Source organism: Antechinus flavipes, chromosome 4 (genome assembly GCF_016432865.1).
Source record: "Antechinus flavipes isolate AdamAnt ecotype Samford, QLD, Australia chromosome 4, AdamAnt_v2, whole genome shotgun sequence".
NCBI classification, from domain to species: Eukaryota; Metazoa; Chordata; class Mammalia; order Dasyuromorphia; family Dasyuridae; genus Antechinus; species Antechinus flavipes.
Genome location: NC_067401.1, coordinates 193371951 through 193390041, shown reverse-complemented (window position 1 = coordinate 193390041; position 18091 = coordinate 193371951). Strand labels below are relative to the sequence as shown.

General features: G+C 37.6%; 1 protein-coding gene across 1 annotated transcript in view; it reads left to right on the top strand.

Annotated features, from left to right (window-relative positions):
* Window positions 1–2121, top strand: part of ILRUN (inflammation and lipid regulator with UBA-like and NBR1-like domains) — a 186626-nt gene extending 184505 nt beyond the window's left edge. The window contains exon 5 of the mRNA XM_051996440.1: window positions 2001–2121. Coding sequence (XP_051852400.1) covers window positions 2001–2033 — 33 coding nt within the window. The 3' untranslated portion in view covers window positions 2034–2121. The remainder of the gene's footprint in view (window positions 1–2000) is intronic.
* The last annotated feature ends 15970 nt before the right edge of the window (window positions 2122–18091 follow it).

Below are 18091 nucleotides of genomic sequence, written 5' to 3'. Positions count from 1 at the left end.
TATCCAGATTCTGAGGGAGGGAGTGGTTCTCCTGCCTGATTCAGATGGTGGCTTCTGTGGCCAGAGCCCCAGAGTGGCTTAGAAGGAGTTCTCTAATGGAATGTTAAAGAGATCTGCCCTTATGTTGTTAACCATCTATATCAATGATTTGAATAAAGGCATAGATGGTATGCTTCCAAATTTACATATGATATGAAGTTGAGAGAGATTTAGTTGTTTTAAGCTATTATTAAGCTATCTTTTTCAATATGAGAATTGAAAAAGATATAGATAGACTAGAGCATTTGGCTGAATTGAATATGTGCTAAGCACTGGGCATACCAATAAAAACAAAAAGAAAGAAATTACCTGCTTTTAATGAATTTACATTCTAATGAAGGAAGATAATCAAAGAGAAATGAAAAGTGGTGGTGGTAGGAGGGTAGTGGAAAAGGTACCCATTTAGGGGCATAATTTCAAAATCTAAAAAAGTCAGGTGAGGATTGAAGAGTAGTTGTTTGAACTTTCCCCAAAATGAAGACTGGAAAGAGCTCACCAATGAAAGAAGGAGGCTAGCATGGCAGAGGGATAGGCCATGGTCAGGTAGCTTCTGAAACCTGGAGGTGAAGTCTAGAAAGTCACAAGCAGAGCCAACACCTCTCTAAGCAACCCATTTCACTTTTGGCCAGCTCTAATTGTTAGGAAGTTGGAATGTAACCAGCAGAAATAGAAAATTCTGCCCCTTTAAAAAAATTAACGACATTTTATGTTGTTGTTTTTTTTTAGATAAAACAATAACATGGAATATCAGAGCTGAGAGGGGCCCTAAAACATAGACTATCAAATCTGAAAGGGTATTTAAAGTATAGAATGTTAAAAGCAAAAAAAATCTTAGAGATCATCTCAGTGGATAAGGAAAATTGAGACTCAAAGCAGAAAAATCACATGGAATATTAATTTTTTTTAAATTTAAATTTTATTTTATTTAATAATAACTTTGTATTGACAGAATCCATGCCAGGATAATTTTTTTTACAACATTATCCCTTGCACTCGCTTATGTTTCATTTTTTCCCCTCCCTCCCTCCACCCCCCCCCCAAAATGGCAAGCAGTCCTATATATGTTAAATATGTTGCAGTATATCCTAGATACAATACATATTTGCAGAACCGAACAGTTCTCCCGCTGCACAGGGAGAATTGGATTCAGAAGGTAAAAATAACTCGGGAAGAAAATCAAAAATGCAAATAGTTCACATTCATTTCCCAGTGTTCCTTCTTTGGGTGTAGCTGCTTCTGTCCATCATTTATCCATTGAAACTCAGTTAGGTCTCTTTGTCATAGAAATCCACTTCCATCAGAATACATCCTCATACAATATCGTTGTCGAAGTGTATAATGATCTCCTGGTTCTGCTCATCTCACTTAGCATCAGTCCATGTAGGTCTCTCCAAGCCTCTCTGTATTCATCCTGCTGGTCATTCCTTACAGAGCAATAATATTCCATAACATTCATATATCACAATTTACCCAGCCATTCTCCAATTGATGGGCATCCATTCATTTTCCAGTTTCTAGCCACTACAAACAGGGCTGCCACAAACATTTTGGCACATACAGGTCCCCCTCCCTTTTTCAGTATCTCTTTGGGGTATAAGCCCAATAGAAACACTGCTGGATCAAAGGGTATGCACAGTTTGATAACTTTTTGGGCATAATTCCAGATTGCTCTCCAGAATGGCTGGATTCGTTCACAACTCCACCAACAATGCATCAGTCCCCGTTTTCCCGCATCCCCTCCAACATTCATCATTATTTTTTCCTGTCACCTTAGCCAATCTGACAGGTGTGTAGTGATATCTCAGAGTTGTCTTAATTTGCATTTCTCTGATCAATAGTGATTTGGAAAACTCTTTCATGTGAGTGGTAATAGTTTCAATTTCTTCATCTGAAAATTGTCTGTTCATATACATGGAATATTAATTGAAGATCATGAATAGAGTCTGTCTTCTCTGTTCCAGGTTGATTATTCAGGAAAAGAAGAAAAAGTATAAGGAGCAGGAAAAGGAGGAAGAGAAGAAGGAGAGAAAGAAAGGAAGGAAGGAAGGAAAAAGAAAGAAAAGAAAGGAAGGAAAAAGAAAGAAAGTGAGAAAGAAGGAAGAAATAAAGAAAGGAAGGAAGGAAGGAAGGAAGGAAGGAAGGAAGGAAGAAAGAAAGAAGAAAGAAAGAAGAAAGAAAGAAGAAAGAAAGAAAGTTCAACTAACGGAGAAAAATGACAGCTTTTTGTAGTGGTAAGAAACTGGGAACAGAGTGAATACCCATCAGTTGGAGAATGGCTGAATAAGTTATGATGTATGAATGTTATGGAATGTTACTGTTCTGTAAGAAACAGGATGATTTTAGAAAGGCTTGGAGAAATTAATGAACTGATGCTGAGTGAAATGAGCAGAACCAGGAAATCATCGTACACGGCAACATCAATATTACACAACAATCAATTCTGATGACTCTTTCTAACAATGAGATGACTGATGCCAGTTCCAACAATCTTGTGATGAAGAGAGCCATCTACACCCAGAAAGAGGACTGTGGGAACTGAATGTGGATCACAACATAACATTCTCACTCTCTTTGTTGTTGTTCGTTTGCATTTTGTTTTCTTGCTCATTTCCTTTCTTTTTTTTAATCTGATTTTTCTTGTACAGCAAGAGAATTGTATAAATATGTTTATACATATTGGATTTAACATATATTTTAACATGTTTAACATATATCAGATTGCTTGCCATCTAGGGAGGGGTGGGGGAAAGAGGAGAAAATCTGAAAATACAAGGGAAGGGTCAATGTTGTCAAGTCATCTGTGCATATGTTTTGAAAATAAAAAGCTTTATTTAAAAAAACACATTGAAATGATTCAGGAGAGATCCAATGATCTTGTGATATTAATATAATATCAAAGGTGGTCACACCCTCCCTGATTTCTCAGGAAGGGAGATGAAAACACCGAAGGGAAATGGGGAGTCAAACCTGATATTGTTAGCAGATATCCTCTGGGTTGAAATTGAAACAGGTACACATAAATCCATCAACATGGGAGGTATTACACAAGCACATAGTATGTATGTGTGTGTGTGTGTGTGTGTGTATGTGTATATATATATATATATATATATATATATATATATATATATATATATATATATATATATATATAATATATATATATACTATCTTATTATAGTAATATAACTCAGGTTAATAGTGGTGGAACAAAATATAATGTCTGGGCTAGCTTTCTGGAGGTCCTTTGGACAGGCCTTGGTCTCAGCAGGATAGTCACCATGAGGATAGTCAGAAATAGAGTCTAAAGTCTTTATTCTTGAGTCTCGAATCTGAGATTGAGCTAGAGCACACTCATTCTCACACTCTCCTTTACTCAGTCTCTCCTCCATAGTCTGTCTGATTCTGACTCACTCTTGATCTTAGTGGAGGAATGCAGGAGGCAAGAGAGCCACCAGGAGGATGGTCAAAAATTGAAGACAGAGGATTATGTGAACTGAGTGTGGATCACAGTACAGCATTTTCACTCTTTTTGTTACTGTTCGCTTTCTTGTTTTTTTCTTTCTAATTTTTTTCCCTTTATGATCTGATTTTTCTTAAGCATCATGACAAATATGTTTAGAAGAATTGCACATGTTTAACCTCTATTGGATTGCTTGCTCTCTAGGGGAGACGTGAAGGGGTAGGGGAGGGAAGGAGAAAGATTTGGAATACAAGGTGTTGCAAGGGTGAATGCTGAAAACTATCATTGAATGAATTTTGAAAAATAAAAAGCTTTTGATTTTAAAAATCTGAATAAATATAAAAAGAAAAAGAAAAAGCTTTGGCAGGTTAAGTGAACTGGAATTGCAATATGAATCAACAATGTTATCACATTGTTGATGTGATAACTAGTAAAGAAGGCATAAAATCTTAAAATAAATTAAGAGAGGTATATTGTCTGGATCAAAGCTGGGCTAAAATGAATTAAGAGAGGTATATTGTTTGGATCAAAGCTGGGCTAACTCATTTGGTCAAAAGACATCTGAAAAGTGCTCCATTCTGGAGTCCATAGAAGGACAGCTGTAACTTGGAGTGAGTCTGGGAAAGGGAAACCAAGTCAATTCAAGTCAACAAAAATTTATCAGTCACCATCTATGTTCCAGGCACTATACTAAGCACTGGAGATAAAAGTCAAAGATATTCCACACCTTCAAGAAGATCATAATCAAATGGAGAATACAGCATGCAAACATTATGCCCCTCCCCCCAAAAAATCACAAAGTAGAGGTAAACAGAATATTCAACTTTGCAAATATTTCAAACAAGAAAGACAAAGGCAAATAATGAAATCTATCATTTGTGTTAATAGGCTATTATTTTTTTAAAAAATAGGTTGATTTCAACAATACTACATGATGAGCAATTCTGATGGACATGGCTCTCTTCAATGAGAGGATCCAAATCAATTCTAATTGATTAGTAATAAACAGAACCAGCTACACCCAGAGAAAGAACACTGGGAAATGAGTATGGACCACAACATTACATTTACACTCTTTCTGTAATTGTTTGCTTGCAATTTTTTTCTTCTCAGGTTATTTTTACCTTCTTTCTAAATCCGATCTTCCCTGTGCAACATGATAACTGTATTAATATGTGTATATATATTGTATTTAACATATACTTTAACATATTTAACATGTATGGGACTACTTGCCATCAGGGGAAGGAGTAGAAGAAAAGAGAGGAAAAGTTGAAACAGAAGTTTTTGCAAGGGTCAGTGTTGGAAAAATTACCCCTGCATATGTTTTGTATATAAAAAGGTATAATAAAAAAAAAAATAGGTTGATCTGAAGGGTAAAAGAAAGAGCAAAGACACAGGTAGAATTGAATTAACATCCCATAGACTAAGTCCCAGGTTCCATAAGTAAATCAATCTTTTGTGGGACAGGATTACACAATGGAGAGAATGGTAGATAAGATTAAGAGAGGGGCTGAAGATAGATTCTTATCCAGTTTATAAGTGAACAGCAAAAGGATAATAATTTCTCTAATCTTTCGAAAAGAGTTAGTGGCTATGGAAGAATAAAATAGATGTAATGAAGAAAAGGAATTGCTATAAGGCAGGGAAAATAAAGACTGTCACTATAGAACATTCTCATGGGGAAGGCATATATATATGTAATAAAAGACAGGAAATTTATAGACAGTTTCATCTGAGTGAAATTTGTCCATTTTAGGAGACACTCTTTGCTGAGAAGTCTTTTCCTCGCGAAGCCTGGCCCTGACCCCCGGCTAAGACCGAGACCTTCTCGCTTGACACAACTCTTTCCGCCTCCCTCCTCGGAGCACCTCTCCCCCGAGAGGCAAAGAGGGGCCCCGGGCTTTCCCCGGCGTGCGGGGAAAACACCCCATTCCTCCCCAAGGGAAAGGTGGGAGAGGAAAGGAGGGTGTTGGGGGTCGTTCTGGAGCACCGAGGCTCCCGTGGGCCCTCGGCTCGGGTTGCTTTAGGCGAGAAGCGGGTCGACCAGCACTCCCTCCGAAAAAAAGGAGGAAAAAAAAATTTTTTTTTTTTTTTTTTGCGCCTGGGGTGGAGGTAGACCAGCAGGCCGGAATGATCCCCCAAAGGCAGCTAACGTTCAGGATAATGGGAGGAGTTTAAACCAGAGATAGATAATCTGGCCTTAAAAATTGTGAGCGATCATAATACAATATTGAACTTTACAAGTCAGGACATAAAGTGACTCTCATTGCTTGTCACTACTTTCATTTGATATTGCTTTTGTCATGAATTGATGTTTCTAATATTGAGACAGACCAGAAAAAAGGAGGATGGAGTAAGGTTTACAAATAAAATAATATAGAATGGAATAGAGAATTCATATTTGGCACTCCAGAAATGTACCCCCAGGGAGAATAAAAAAGAAACAAATAAGATATAGAGTACAAATTGGAAACTAAATTTTAAAAAGACTAATAAGGAAGAGAAATGAGGACAAAGCAAAACAAAACTTCTTGGAAAAGTACAGCAAAAAAGAATGTTGCTTAAAACTTAGAGGCTGGAAGGAACAAGGAGAAAAAAACGGTTGTGAACTCACACATTTAGCTGGGTGGAGGAAAAGAAGGATCAAAAGATGGAGGAGAAATAGACAAATAAAAAAAGTGGGAGAAGGAAAGAAATTAACAATGTAAATAAAGTCAAGAGAATGAAATGGAAAATGCTACGAAAGGAAAGAGCCATTGGGTAACATATTGTCATCTTAGAAGTCTGAACAAAACTAATAGCAAGGACAAAACACTAAGGAAGAGAATAAAAACTAATGCAGAAGAAAAAATGAAGGAAAATGCAGTCCTAATCACTAGCACCTCAAATGAAAATGGATTTACAATTAACAGTGAAAATTAATGGGATGAATTCACCCATAAAGCAGAGTAGGATAAATAAATAAATTTAATAATAGACTAGAAAACAGAATCCAACAAAATTTTGTTTACAAGAAGCATATTTGAAACATAAATATTTACAAATACAGGGTTAGAGCATACTTTCCTATATTTTGGCAAATTCAGAAAAGTAGGAATAGCAATCATGATGCAGGAGTTAAAAATGATGTGGTCCAAAGTTTTAGGAAAACCGTATTTTCCTTAAGAACACCATAGATAATGAAAAATATCTATTTAATACATATGTACCAAAGAGGGATCATAGATTTAGAGATGGTAGAGATTTTAGAGGTTTCTTAGTGTGCCCCTCTCAGTCCTAGAAAATTTTAACAAAAAGATAAATAAGGAAGAGATAAAGGCTTTAAATGGAATTTTAGAAAAGCTAGATATGGGAATAGAAATGAATATGCATCTTTTTTGGCTATGCTTGGCCCTTTTACAAAAATTATTTCAAGTGAATTCTATCAAACATTTGAAGAATAATAAACTTACAATTTACCTAAATCCTTTAAAAAATAGGGATAATTAACATCTCTTTTTATAACTAACTTGTTGTATAAGATAAATATAGTCTTGATACCTAAACAAGATAAACAGAGGTAGGATAAATAAAACTATAAGCCGATATGTCTAATGAATATTGAATAAAATATTAGGAAAGAAGATACAGTAACATATTAAAAGAATTAGTCACTATGTCTAGAATTTATAATTGAAATACAAAGTTGGTATTAGGAAAAACATAAACACAAAATAGACAATATCAATACCCCAAAAATACAAATTACATTATTAACAAATGCAGAAGAGGTTTTTTTTGTTTTTTAACAAAATACAATTAAATTAATCAAATTAAATAAATCAAATAAAAAATATACCAAAAAACAACAGGAATAAATGTACTTTTCTTTGATATAGTAAACAGAATCTAGTTAAATCCAAAAGCAATATCATTTATAATGGAGAAGTATTAGAGGCCCTAAGATATCCATTTTCACTATCATTTCACATAGTTTTAGGAATATTGTCTAGAAATTACAGCAACAAACGAGAAAAAAATTAATGCAACAATCATGCATAGAAAAAATAAAATTATTATTTTTTGCAGATGAAATAATAGTTCACTAGAGGTCTCTGGGATTTCAAATAAATTAATAAAAAAATAATTTCAGTGAAATAGCAGTTATGGAATAAATCCAGAAAAATCACCAGTCTTTCTGTACATTACCAATAAAACCCAACAGAATGACATAGAAAAAGAAATTACAAGTTACTAAAGAATGTATAAATCCACTAAATTTTTAAAAATATGCCAGCACTGTGCTGATACTAGACATTAACAATTTCTATGCATAAGTAGGTTAATGTTGTTCACTTGTGCTTGAGTCTCTGCCACCTCATTTAGGTGTTTTTGTTTTGTTTTGTTTTTGGTAGAGGTACTGGAGAGGTTGGTTATTTCCTTTTCCAGTTCTTTTTATTGATGAGGAAACTGAGGAAAACAGGGTTAAATTATCCATGGTCAGGCTGGATTTGAACTTCATGATTCCAGGACAAAAATTCAATAGATACACTTCACCATCTAGCTGGATACTAAAGATACACAGAGTAGTTATGTGACTGTAACTACAAAACACACTACAGACATAAAGGAAGGCTAATAAATTGAGGGGAATTAATTATTTAAAGTTGGGCCATGTTAGCATAATAAAAATGACAACTTTGGCTACCTTAATTGATAAGTTAAATTTCATACCAATCAAGTTCCCAAAGGATTATAAAAATAGACAAAATTAGAACAATTCATCTGGAGGAATTAAAAGTCAATAATCTTTAAGGAAACAATTTAAAAAATGGTAAGGAGGAAAAGTTAAAGAGCAACACCAGTTCTCAAACTATATCCCAAAGTAGTAGTCATCCAAACAATTTCCTACTGGTTTAAAAAAAATAGATAAGTCCAAGAATGAAATGGATTTAATAAGAGGTACATAGTAGAGTAGTGTTCAGTAAAACCAAGGACACAAATTTAGTGGAATAAAGACTCACTATTCAACAAAAACTTCTGGGAAAATTAGAAAGCAGTTCAGGAGAAATTAGTCTTAGGTCAACATCTTGCACCATATACCACAATAAGCTTTAAATGAATACTTGACCTAGATATAAAAGGTCATGTAATAAACAAACTAGAGGAAAAAGGAAGGTGATACCTTTCATAATTGTGGAAAGAGGAAGAGTTTCTGGCCAAACAAAGGATAAAGGGGATCTCAGGCAATAAGTTAGACAAATTTGATGACATTCAGTTGAAAGGTTTTTGCATAAACAAAAGTAAATCAATTTAGAATTAGAAGGAAAAGGGTTGACTGGAGTAAAATCTTTATACCAAATTTCTCTAATAAAGTGTTGATATCCAAGATTATAGGGAATTGGTACCAATATGTTAAAACAAGAACAATTCACCAATGGGTAAGCAGTGAAATCATATGAATAAATAATTCTCAAAAGAAGAAATACAAAGCTATCAACAGTTATATAAAAAAATGTTCCAATCATTAATAAGAAAGTGCAAAGTAAGACAATTATGAAATTCAATCTAATATGAGCAATATGAACAAAGCTAACAAATAAGAAAAATGACAATTGTTGCGAAGACTGTGGTGGAGTTAAGAAATGGTCTAGTCATTTTGGAAAGCAATTTGGTACTATAACCAAAAAACACTTGGGGGTCAGCTAGGTAGTAGAGTGTATAGAGCACCAGGCCTGAAGTCAGGAAGACCTGATTTCAAATTCAGCCTTAGACATTTACTAGTTGTGTGATCCTGCAACACTTTATCCCATTTGCCTCAGTTCCTCAGCTGTAAAATGATCTAGAAAAGGAAATGGCAAACCATTCCAGTGCCTTTTCCAATAAAATTCCAAATGGTGTCACAAAGAATTGGACATAACTGTAACAATTAAACAACAAAGTCAATTGGTCTTACCTTTTGATCTAGCTCTATCGCCACTAAGTGCCAAAAGGGGCAAAAGGAAGGAACCTTATGAGCAAAACAAAAATATTTACAGCAACATTCTGTTATAACAAAGAATCAGAAACAAAATAAATGCCCATCAACTGGGAAATGAGGAAACAAATTACAGTAAATGAAAATAATGGAATATATTACTATGCTTTAAGATATGATGAAAGGGACAGATTCAGAGAAGCCTGAAAATACGTGTATAAACTGATGCAGAGTGAAGTGAGCAGAACTAGGAAAAGAATGAATTCATGAATGGCCCCATAGATGCATGAAGGCTATATCAGATGCTCAGCTATCCTTCAAAATGATTCATGCTTTGATGTTTTAAGTATGAACCTTCTGGGAGATAGCTATAAGTTACTGCATTATATTAAGTTTTTGTCAGTGAAAATTTGTGAGTCTTTTGTATTTGTTGATTTTTTTAAAAGCATTTCTTTTTATAGAGGAAATAAAGAACTGTTCTATATTTGATCTACTATTTATATACCTTCCTAAAGTCATCTTCTGGGGAGAAGGTAGACGAGTCAAATCTAAGCTTTAAGTGATTCTCCTGATGCTCTGGTGTGGTAAAGAGGCAGAGTGAGAAAAAAACAAATGACCCTAGTGGGAGAGAAATAAAAGCAGCTACCCCAATTCCTTGGGTTAGAAGGGATTTGTGTATGTGTACACACACACATACACACACACACACACACACACATGATTATATGTGTGTACACACATGTACACCTCTATATTTATGTGTGACATGTGTATGCATATACAACCCATGTGTATATATGTGCCATAACCATTTATACATGTATACCTATTCATTTAGCTGTGTATATACATATACACACGTATAAATATACATATGTATCTATACATATATGTGCATAAAAGTATGGATGTTTATACACAAAAACCTTTCATAAGTCTGGTTGACATGATGAGTAATTATGCCTTCTAAAGCATGTCAGCCAGTCATCTCTTTCTTAGTCAAGAGGAAGTAGGCCATATGTATAGAATGAGACATATATTTCTTTTTTTTTTTTTAAATAACTTTTTATTGACAGAACCCATGCCAGGGTAATTTTTTACAGCATTATCCCTTGCACTCACTTCTGTTCCCATTTTCCCCCCCACCTCCCTTCACCCCCTCCCCCAGATGGCAAGCAATCCTTTACATGTTAAATAGGTTACAGTATAGAGACATATATTTCAAGACATGGTTAATGTGTTGACTCTACTAACATGTTTCAGGTAAAATTCCTGTTGGGGGTTAGGGTCATGAAGAGCCATTGAGAAGCAACAGTAATATAAAGAAAAAGAGAGAAACCAAAAAAAAGTCGATAAAAATAAAACATAAAAATATATATTATATATGTAATGTCTTTATAAAGGAAAAGAGTAAAACAAATAAAAGAAATTTACAGAGAGTGAAGAATTATTGAGAAACAGAGCCTAGGACTCATGCTATAACACCCCACTGATGCAGATACAACCCCACTGAGTACACATTTCCACCTTCATTCCTGCTCTCATCTTGCCACTGAGCAAGTCAGTGCCCACGAGGGTGAGGATTAAAGAGAAATTTCACTAATTTATGATTGTCGCTGGCTATCCCCCTCCCTAGCAGAAGTCCTAGGACTTGTATTCCCGTCTCTGTCCATCCTCCAGCCATGATTTGTCATAGAGACCTCCAACAAGAGAGATCCTCTACCTCTGTCCAGCAGTTGGGTAAAGAGCCCGTGAAGGACCTTGGGACAGTGGGTCAGATGTAGAAGAACCCCATTTGGCCCCTAAATGCAAGCTCTTCATCTGTTGGTTTCCTCCATAGGGTTTGGGTATGGAGAATTCAACAAAGATTACAGTTAGGCTTCAAGGTGATCTAAAGGAAACGTAGAGATACAATCTCATGTAGGGGCAACAGCACAGTTAGGGACCAGGAGAATGTTGCTAGAATTGACTGCTATTGACTTTAGGTCAAAATACCCTTCTTTGAACCTCAGTTTCTTCCCTCAAAAAACAGAAGTTTTTAACTATGCAATAGCAAAAGCATCCAACTAAATTCTGTGACCCAGAAGTCTCCTTGACATCCCCCACAGACTATTCTAGCACCACCAGAGTCCTTCCTCCTGGACCAGTTTCACTAAAGGAAGCAGAGGAGCAGGTGGAAGGTCAAGACTGCTGTCTTAAAGAGACTAAAAGAGTTTGAGGAAGGAGGAACAGAACAGAGCTCACAAGGGAGGATGCTGGCTAGGGTTGGGATGCCCGATCATGGAAAATGTCCATTTCCATATCTGCCTCATTGCCCAAAGAGAAACTTAAAAAAAAAATCTCAACCTATGATTAAGGTACTTTCTAAGTAACTGGGTGCCGTAGATAGAATACTAGGCTTAAAATCAGAAAGATTCATTTTCATGAGTTCAAATCCAGCCGCCTCAGACTGTGTAATCCTGGACCTGTTTGCCTCAGTTCCTTATCTGTAAAATGAGCCGGAGAAGGAAATGACAAATTACTCTAGCACCTTTGCCAAGAAACCCCAAATGGGGTCAGAAAGTGTCACATACAATTGAACAACAACAAACTACTGAATATAAATCTCTCCCTCTGTCTCTGTCTCTGTCTCTGTCTCTGTCTCTGTCTCTCTCTCTCTCTCTCTATGTCTCTGTCTCTCTCTCTCTCTCTGTTTCTCTCTCTCTGTCTTTGTCTCTCTCTCTCTCTCTCTCTCTCTATGTCTCTGTCTCTCTCTCTCTCTCCTCTCTCTCTCTCTGTCTCTGTCTCTCTCTCTCTCTATGTCTCTGTCTCTCTCTCTGTCTCTCTCTCTCTCTGTCTCTCTCTGTCTCTCTCTCTCTCTCTGTCTCTGTCTCTGTCTCTCTCTGTCTCTCTCTCTCTGTCTCTGTCTCTCTCTCTCTCTCTCTCTCTCTCTCTCTGTCTCTCTCTCTCTCTATGTCTCTGTCTCTCTCTCTGTCTCTCTCTCTCTCTCTGTCTCTGTCTCTGTCTCTCTCTCTCTCTCTCTCTCTCTCTCTCTGTCTCTTTCTCTCTGTCTATCTCTCTCTCTCTCTCTCTCACACACACACACACACACACACACACACACACACACACACACCCCATAAGAGAGGCTAGAACACAGAAGATAGTTCTGTCACTAAGATGACCTGGATCAAACCTAGTGCTGGAGCAAGGAGAGAGAAAAAGCAGTCAGAAGTCAGAAGGGACAGAACTCTCCTGGGGTCCTGGCATCCTGGGCAGGGGGAGGAAGCACCAGTGATGCTCTCTCTCAATTGCAGCGCACTGGATCGAAGCCCCGCTTCTCCTTCCTAGTTAGAGCTCACAATGTTCTCTATTGTGGGCCTCAGTTTCCTCACGTATGAAATGAAGGGACTGAATTTAGATTACCTATAAAGTACCTTCCGCCTAGAAACGCTATGGTTCTAAAGGGAAGGAGGCCACCTTCTTAAGGACCTGACGGTCTTGAACCTTCCTTTCCTGCCTGCCCCTTTTCCCGCCACGTGTTCCCTTCCAACTACAAAGCCATTCCTCTGGCCAGAATCTGAGCCCTGGAAGGCAGGCTGGCAGGTGAAGGCCAGGAACAAAGGTATAATCACTTTTGGCTCAAGGAAAGCTCTCCCCTGATAAGGTGGGTAAATTTCAAACTGGGCTAATGAGGCAAGGAATAAGGGGGGTATTGGTATTGATAGCCTCCTGACTCAGGGGGCCCTTGTGGGGCCAGACCCCTCCCCATTCCCCAATCCCTCCAGTCCTACCCCCTTCCTCTCCACCCCTTCCCCCTTGCAGGTCTATTAACAAAACAGGTTCTGATTGTGCTCTTATCGGAGCTTGTGGTTTTGTAAACGCGGCTGTTTGGCACTGGGCTAGTGGGGAAAAGGGCAGTGGCCACCTCTGAGGGTAGGGGCAGTGACACCTTCTTTTCCCCCATGGCTTTTCCCAGCAAAAAGAAGCTTCTTGAGATGGGGGGATGAGGCCGGATAGTCCCCCCCACCTTCCATCAGCAAGCATTTCCTTAAATCCGTATTATATGCTAGGTTCTGGGGGCATACTTCCAAGCAATTAAACAATCTCATCTCCCCCATCCCGGGTGGAGCAGGAAATATGGAGCACAGAGAGTTCCAGCAGAGCCATGGGCTGGAGGTAAGGGAGTAGGGGTAATTAGAGAAATCTGGAACAATGCCAGATCTGGAAGGTTTGCGATGGGCCCTCTCTTCCTGGGGACTGAAATTCAGTGGTAGTTCTCCCCGAAGGCAGAGAAAGGGATGAGCAGACATTTCAGCGTGTATATGTCTGGGTTTGTGTTGGTGTCTGAATAGGAGTGTGGTTCTGGAAGTTGGGACTGTGTGTGAATGTGTATAGATACCTTTTTCTTTCAGATTTACCCTGTTTTTGAAATAATTGTTCAGTTATGTCTAAGTCTTTGCAATATATTTGAAGTTTTCTTGGCAAAGATACTGGAGTGTTTTGCCATTTCCTTCTTCAGCTCATTTTACAGATAAGGAAACTGAGGCAAACAGGGTTAAGGGACTTACCCAGGGTCATACAGCTAATAAGTGTCTGAGGCCAGATTTGAACTCAGGGAAGTGAGTCTCTTGACTCCAGGCCCAACATTCTATTCCTTGTACCACCCCTCTTCCTTTTTTGCCCTACATATATCTTACGTATACCTAATTATTTTGTTTATATTCTACCCATTAAAACACGAGCTCCTTGAGACCTGGCATAATGCCAGCCATATGTAGCACTTTAATAAATACTTGTTGTCTGATTGATTATATGTGTGAGTAACTGCAAAGTGTCTTATACTATAGTTATTCTTATATATGTGGGTTGTGATCCCATATGGAATTAGTAACCAAATGAGAAAATCATAAAATTATGATTTATTTATCAGTAAATGTTTGGTTTGTATACCTATTTCATATACTTGGGATAATGTAAACATTTCTTGGGTGAAAAAGGATTGTGAGTGTAAAAAGTTTAAGAAGCCCTGAATTAATATATATGAGTACATATGCCAAAACTCATATTCACAGTGGCACAGTATTCCTGGAATAAGGAAGACCTGAATTCAAATAAGGCCTCGGACACCAGCTGTCTGTGTGACTTGGGCAAAACATTTAACTTGTCTGACTCAGTTTCTTTAACTGTAAAATGGGATAACAATAGCATCTACATTGCAGGATTATCGTGAGGATCAAAGGAAATAATATTTGGAAAAAGAATACTTAGCACAATACCTAGCACATAGTAGGTGCTATATACATGGGCTTATTCTCTTCCCCTTCCACCATTTCCAGTTACTCTCTCCTTCTTGTCCCTTTCCCCCCAAGGTTATGCTGGCTCTACTCTTAAAGAACCACTTGCTACTGTTGGCTTTAATCTCATTGAATGGGGATAGGGAGGAGGGAGGTCACTTTCCATTACTTCTTTATTCAGTGGGGAGACAAGACAACCCTTCTCTCACCCTCCTTCAAACTGCTTTTCTCTGCAAACCTCAGCCATTGGAAGGTTGAACTTCAGGAGGTGTTCAGGGAGTGAACATGGATGGCACATCAATTCAGAAGAAAATACAAGCAAATCATCAGATGTGAAGCTGGAAGAGAGCTGAGAGATAATTTAATCCAACAGCCCCTTCTTTATAGATGAAGAAATCTGAAGACAGACTATCTCACAGAGCAGATCTTCTATCCCCAACTCTGGAGATTCCCTCTATACCATTCTATCCTAACGATCTTAAGGGTTTTTATTTCACCCTAGAAGGACAATTAGATAAGAATGTACCTATTTCCCAAAGAAGAGACCATGACTTTGAGATTTAACCCTTTCAGCTCTGGAATTCTGCCCTAAGACCCACATTGTCCTGACTGGGATGTCATGTGCTCCTCCACATCTAACTGGTCCCAGGCATAATTCATATTCCATCCTGAATAGCTTTTCACCATCTGACCTGCCCTTGCAACCTTCCTTTTCCAGCTTTCTGTATTCCTTCTATAAAACCATTAATTTAATCAACACTACCATTACTACCAGAGAAAGCATGTCCTGTCATGTCAGCATGTCAGCTCCTCTATGGCCCCATTCACCATCCTGGTCTTTCTATACCTTCTCCTTCCATCTTCTCTTAAATCCCTCAGACTTGTCCGGGGAGCAGGAATAGGTTCCAAATGGCAGATTTGTGGTTCAGCACTTAGGGAATCCAAGTCATGAATGCAGGACAGAGTGAGGAGGGACTCTGAATTGCATGGAGGAGTGGTTGGAGGCCATAGGCTGTGCACTGATCAAGGAACAAGTTCAGAAGCCAGCAACAGCTGTATGGTTCTGAACAGTAGTGGAGTAGGGTCTTAGTTCTGGTCTACACGCCAGAGTGTAGTGGAACAGGCAGAGAGGGAATCTCTGACCAAAGAGGACCCTGTAGTTTTGTCCTTCTGAGCCAGCAGAGGTCCCAAGTGGATAACAGTGGCTGAGTCCAATAGCAATCTACTGGAACTCCAACTAGGCAAGTCAGACCCAAATCCATGTCAAGAGATATATAGAGTTAAGACAATACGAGCACTGAAAGCTTGTAAGTCCCAAACTGAGCAATTACTGAGATCTTAGAAAAACTAAAACAAAAGAAAAAACAAAAACAACATCAGGACCAATCCAGGTATTCCCTTCAGAAATGTACAAAACCTAAAACTAACATAAAGCTGAAAAAATATGAGCAAACAAACAAAAAAGAATCCCATCAGAAAGAACTATTTTGTTGATAGAGACGCTCAAGACACAAACCAGGAAGAGAATGACTCAAAACAATATACATGCAAAGACTCAAATCAAAATAGAGACTAGGCACAAATTCACTTAGAATTCTTGGAAGAGAAAAAACAAGGTAAATGGAGAGTTTAAAAAATGTTACATACAAAATGAAAACCCTAGAGGAGCTATAGAAGAAAAAAGTGTACGGCTAATTAATAACTTTGTAGAAGAGTTATGAAACCTCACCCAAACAAAAAACTCAAAAATTAGAACAGACTCCATGAGACAACCAAAAAATACTCAAGTAATCAAAATAAAGTCAAAAGACTAAGAAATAGGAGCATTTGTGAGGTATCTCAATGAAAAAACAACTGATCTGGAAAATAGATTGAGGGGAAATAATTTAAGAATCACTGGACTCCCTGAAATCCATGATTTAAAAAAAAGTCTAGCCATCATATTTCAAGAAATCATAAAACTGCTCATATCTCTTGGAACCAGAGGACAAAGTGGATTTAGAATAAATGCATCAGTTATCTCTTAAAAGAAATTCCAAAATGAAAACTCCCAGGATCATTACAACCCAAATTCAGAGCTGCCAAATCAAAGAAAAAATACTTTAACAGGGGGAAAGGCAAGAAAGAGAAGCTAAGGGTATATGAGAGAGAGAAAGAGAGAGAGAGAGAGAGAGAGAGAGAGAGAGAGAGAGAGAGAGAGAGAGACAGAGAGAGAGAGAGAAAGACAGAGAGAGAGACAGAGAGAAAGACAGAGAGAGAGACAGAGAGAGAGAGAAAATAAAGGAAAGACTCATCCTAGGCAAAACAAATTTTAATTAAAGATGTACAAAAATATTCCCAAAAAAGCAGTTCTTTTTTCAGTGGCAAGGAATTGGAAACCATTAATCGGGGAATGGAGAAACAAGTTATGATACATAAATGTGATGGAATGCTATTGTGATATAAGAAGTGATAACAGGGATGATTTCCAAGATGCCTCAAATGACATGTATAAAATGATGCAGCTAGGCAAACAGCTTGTAGATATCAACAACTTAGCTCTGATCAGTCACAATTCTAGGGAACTCATGATAAAATAGGCTGCTCACCAATTTGGGAATTTACTTTGTTTTATTTTTCCTTATTCCTCAGTTAGAATGAAAGGGAAAGTAGGAAGTAAAGAATGTGGGCTATTGTTGTAATTTAAAAACTATTTTTTAAAAGCTTCTAATATGAAAATATTTTACATGATTGTATATGTATAACCTATTTTTTACTCACCATCTTGGGGATGGGGGAAGGGAAAGAGGGAGGGATAGAATCTGGAGCTCAAAACTTTTAAAAACCTTTATGTTTAAAATGATTTTTTTATTTAGGAGGAAAAATAAAATACTATTAAAAATCTATTGTTATAATTGAGGCTAGAGGTCATAAGGGCCTGGATTAGGGTAATAGGAGTAGAAATGAGAGCAGAAGACATTCAGGAGATAGATGGAAGAATTAATAGGATTTGGAGAAAAGACCTCTTCTGGCTCCAGTGTTTGAGAACTGCCTCTTTGGCCTTGGAGTTCCTAGCATTTGGGAGAAAGAAGGATTTATAGAGAGTTCTGAGCTAGGTTGGAATATTAAGACCTGGACGGTTGGTAACTGATGAATGCTATAGGTCCCTGAGACAATGGAGCCAGGAGCTGAGGATGGGGTTCTCAAAAGCAAGGGCTCTTTCTCCAGCTCAGCTCTTTTTTCCTGACTCTGCTGACTAGACTCAATTCTTTCTTTTTTATAGGGAGAATTAGGACCAGAGAGCTTTTGCTCCCCTTGTAAGGGGAGCTAGTAAGGAGGTAGGGGATAGAGTCTTCACAGTCTTCTCACATGCTA